We start from the raw sequence: 4,178 nt of genomic DNA, 5'->3' as shown, positions 1-4,178 counted from the left end.
TACCAAGATCCGATTGGACGTAACCGAATTAAAAATGTGGTTTATTTTATCTAGGATATATAAGATAATGCATGGTTCAGTAAAATTATGATCTAATTTTCGATTTTGATTATGGTATTAAGAGAAAGGTAGAAATTGACAATTTACTATATAAAATATTGGTTTACAAAAATTAAAACCTCATGTTGTATAGAGAAATAAATTATTATTGATGATTTGGCACATTTACAACATTTTTTATCAAACAGTTTGAGATTTCAATTGTATTAGATTTTTATTAGTCTAATATTTTGGAGACCTTATTTGAGAAGGGAATAATAGTTCAAAAACAATAAAAAAAAAAAAATAATCACTAATTTACTACTTGTTTTCATAAAATTTTGGGCATTTTTATATAATTGGAGATGGATCCTTTTTCATAAAGGGGTCTTGCTGATGTGCGTGCATGGTCAACATAAATTTGAGAGTTGGGTAAGGCTTGGCCGCTATAGTACACTGGAGGTAAGCCGAAGCTAAGTACTTGAAAGTTATGTTGGAAATGTTCACTGGTTTCTTTGTGCCTGCGTTTGAAATCATTGATACAGATTCCAATTTGGAAACATCTAATAGAGTGTTAATATCAGATCGAATAGGTGATAACTCTCGAGATGAATAAGTCTTTCTCTTGAAATGAATGAGCTTTTCAGTTGGTCAAATTGAGAATTTTTTTTTTTTTTTTGATGAATATAATAGTGAGAGAGAGAGAGAGAGAGAGAGAGAGAGTAATGAAAAAGAAGATCAATTATAGTCAAAAATCACATATGTCCTCCTCCCTCTTCCTTCGCTTCCAAAACTGAGTCTAGATTCCTCTCATTGTTCTTCACATCATGCCCAGATCCAGACCCGAATACCATGTCCGAGAAAGGAATGTCTGGTAATGAATTCTGGCCTTTACTCCTCGACGACCTTATTGAGCCACCACTAGATCCAGATGATCCCTTTGATTTCCTCCGTCGAGAGTGTTTGGGGAGAGGAGGCGAGTCTTGTGATGGTGAGTCAAGTCCATGGGTTAAATTCCGGAGACGCCTCGTGTGTCGTGTTGTGCTAGATGGTGATGTTTTTTTTTGATGAATATAATAGTGAGAGAGACAGAGAGAGAGAGAGAGAGAGAGAGAGAGTAATGAAAAAGAAGATCAATTATAGTCACGGTTCAATTAGATTAGATTAAATTAAAAATCACATATGTCCTCCTCCCTCTTCCTTCGCTTCCAAAACTGAGTCTAGATTCCTCTCATTGTTCTTCACATCATGCCCAGATCCAGACCCGAATACCATGTCCGAGAAAGGAATGTCTGGTAATGAATTCTGGCCTTTACTCCTCGACGACCTTATTGAGCCACCACTAGATCCAGATGATCCCTTTGATTTCCTCCGTCGAGAGTGTTTGGGGAGAGGAGGCGAGTCTTGTGATGGTGAGTCAAGTCCATGGGTTAAATTCCGGAGACGCCTCGTGTGTCGTGTTGTGCTAGATGGTGATGGAGATGGTGGTGGAGAATCCAACGAATCCATTAAGCTGTGATGCCTCGAGGACTTTTGTGCATCTAAGCTCCAGCGTGGGGAGATGCCAGGTGAACCATTACTTGATGATCTAATATTTCGAAGCAGTGGTTCTTGAATTTCAGGGCCACTAGGTTTTTTATCTATAAATGTGGCAACAACTAATGCAACATTCAGTGTTAAGTCTTTGTATTAGATAAATGATTTTAGAAGAAGAAGCAAACCTTCAAATGACGATTTGGCTTCTCCAAAAGAATCCAATGTCCCGGACGAGTCTTCTTGGGTAGATTTATACTCCCTCATCTGCACAAATCATATTATCATAATCATAGTTTTTCAGACAACGTACATAAAATATGTTTATACCTAAGCTTGGTTGTTAATGAAGCAGGGCAAAGACACTCTTTTTTTCATTAAAGAAAGTGTGGCATCCACTCATTGTGCATGAGATATCCTGAAAACTCCCATGAGTGGATAGTTAGTGTAGTAAATGAAACTTAGAATGTCAAGTTTACAGCATGTTTCTCATGTCTATTGAGCTCACCACTCGGGCTATCCCCAAAGGGACAAGTGGCATTTTTTGGTCACTTGTTCATAACAATGAATAAATTGAGGAGGCAAAAAGGGGGGAAAATGAATGCAATATACCCAGCTCGGTGAATCTGCAGATGGACCGTCCCATCCAATATGCGCAACGTGCTTTACATCTGTGGGATAGCCAATTTGCATTTCTGGTTCTTTTTCATCTGCAAAAAATGACATTTTTTTTTGTCAGCCAATATTTTTCAACTGCAGATTGAGGAAATGATTTACTCATTATTGAGAATACTAAAATTAATGCTCATTTTCCGTAGCTGATTAAACAGAAATATGCAAGACAACCAAGAAAAAAAAAATTAATTAAATTACAATGGTACAGTGGTATTTTATAAACTGACCAAGAAAGATTGAAAAGAATAATTACAAAAGAAAAATGATATATCATAATTGTAGATTGCTGGTTAATTTTGACAACATAATTGAGAGCCGGAAATTAATATAGACCTATTACACTTTTGACAAAAAAAATTTCAATTCAGAATAGTTTTCTTACTTACCAAATATTTGTGATATGTATCTTAGGCCTTTAAAAATACCCTTCACCTTGGTCGCCATTTTTGCCGAAGGACTTGGCTATATACACCAGAAAACTTAACACATGGGAAAAGTGCAGATGAGCGTTCGCGTTGGGCTATCAAACTTTACACTGCAATATTTTGGAATTGTTAACAACAATGGTGTAAACATAAACAGAATATAATTGCAATATGAAAATTTTGTTGTCCCATTTATTTCCACTTGATATAATGTCAATTATCTATCACAATAATCTGAAGACATCTTTGTTTATCTTGCCATCATCCCATTAGCAATTAGATCTTTTGCTCACGTGATTTGCAATGCAAGATTATCCAATTCAGAAAAAATTCCATAAATTATTTTTTTTGTTCAATCTATGCTTTGTGGAAACTTTACAAAAAAATTGGCAAAATTAAAGACTGCATACATGATGTCCAAGATCAATTATAAGAAGAATATCTATTATGAAGAGGGAAAAGTGTCCAACAATGTAGGTGTCTCTCTTCAATGAGACTTCCTTCTTTGTGATCAAATATCAAAGAAATTTTCCCCGAGGATCATACAATTGGTCGAGGACCAAGCCACATGAAACGGAGGTCATTATTCACTAGTTCAAATCTCCCCCTCCACCTTTCTTTGGGATCAAAACTTATTAAAAACTAGAATTTTATTATTAATGAATATTAAAAACTATATAATATATACAAACTTGTTCATGGTTATGCATTCATAAGTTACCGCAACTCTCTTAAAGGGGTTATGGATTTCTCATCAATCAAGAAAAAACAGAAAAGGTCTTTAAGAGAAATCATACCTTTAGACCAAAAATGAAGATGAACCTAAATTGGTAAAACTGCATGATATTCTTGGCTTTTTCATCTGGTGCTAAAATCACATCACATTTTCTGACCACACCCTCACAATACTTGATTCTAAAAGCCTCACTATTGTGACCAAACGATAAATTTTCAAGTTATAATAAGAAATTCAAGAAAATAAAAATGCAAACTTATTCTATAGCAATTAATTCTTAGTTGTAAATTGTGTATGGTCAATCCAGAAGAGAAGAGGGAGGAGACTTTGAATTGGAAAATCCAAAAATATGGGTTTTGATCGATGGACCCGTGACGCGGTGTTCGTTGGGTTCCAAGTCAAATCAAAACCATCAGTTCACCGGATTTACAGGTATAAAATCCAGAGAGGTAGTGCTAAAAACCCCAAGGACATGGCCTAAATTTCAGCTGGTCTCTTAACTGTCATTGGTGTAAGCGTGGGAAAAACGGTTGTGAAAAAAGAAATGTAAGCCAATTAGGGAATGGACAAGAATAAATAAAAAGAAGATGAGTTAGTGTGGGTTGTAAAATCATTACAAGAATTCTATTTTTGGTAAACGAATTTTTTAATTTTTATTATTATTATTATTTTAGGTTCACAACAACAAGTTCTAATAATTTACTTTAAGATTATTCGAATTAAACCAAAATGGTGATCCGGTTTTGAATGAACACGTTCAACATATCTAA

The 4,178-nt window shown here is 35.0% G+C and overlaps 1 protein-coding gene across 3 annotated transcripts; it reads right to left on the bottom strand.

Annotated features, from left to right (window-relative positions):
- Window positions 1-1,157: 1,157 nt before the first annotated feature.
- Window positions 1,158-3,824, bottom strand: LOC112026410 (CRIB domain-containing protein RIC5). Of its 3 annotated transcripts, none has more exons than XM_024059095.2 (5): window positions 3,470-3,824; window positions 2,634-2,782; window positions 2,185-2,282; window positions 1,761-1,839; window positions 1,158-1,679 (listed from the first exon to the last, which is right to left on the bottom strand). In XM_024059095.2, the coding sequence occupies exons 2-5, from the start codon at window positions 2,689-2,691 to the stop codon at window positions 1,216-1,218; spliced, it is 699 nt and encodes a 232-aa protein (XP_023914863.2). In that variant the 5' UTR covers window positions 2,692-2,782; window positions 3,470-3,824; the 3' UTR covers window positions 1,158-1,215. The 3 variants fall into 3 exon arrangements, with proteins under 3 accessions (XP_023914863.2, XP_065624073.1, XP_065624074.1); XM_065768001.1 differs by lacking the exon at window positions 3,470-3,824 and adding an exon at window positions 3,083-3,436; XM_065768002.1 differs by lacking the exon at window positions 3,470-3,824 and adding an exon at window positions 3,143-3,436.
- Window positions 3,825-4,178: the final 354 nt, after the last annotated feature.

The sequence above is a fragment of the Quercus suber genome, unplaced genomic scaffold (assembly GCF_002906115.3).
Source record: "Quercus suber isolate HL8 unplaced genomic scaffold, Cork oak 2.0 scaffold_873, whole genome shotgun sequence".
NCBI classification, from domain to species: Eukaryota; Viridiplantae; Streptophyta; class Magnoliopsida; order Fagales; family Fagaceae; genus Quercus; species Quercus suber.
The sequence above is the reverse complement of the archived record's forward strand: the minus strand, read 5'-3'. Positions and strand labels throughout refer to the sequence as shown.

Bases quoted from the DNA above. Each gene is read 5' to 3' on its own strand.
- LOC112026410 (XM_024059095.2), bottom strand. From the start codon at position 2,691: ATGGCGACCAAGGTGAAGGGTATTTTTAAAGGCCTAAGATACATATCA. The intron at 2,283-2,633 runs GTAAGTAAGAAA...CATTTTTTGCAG, and splicing joins ATACATATCACAAATATTTG to ATGAAAAAGAACCAGAAATG. The intron at 1,840-2,184 runs GTATATTGCATT...TGATTTGTGCAG, and splicing joins CTGCAGATTCACCGAGCTGG to ATGAGGGAGTATAAATCTAC.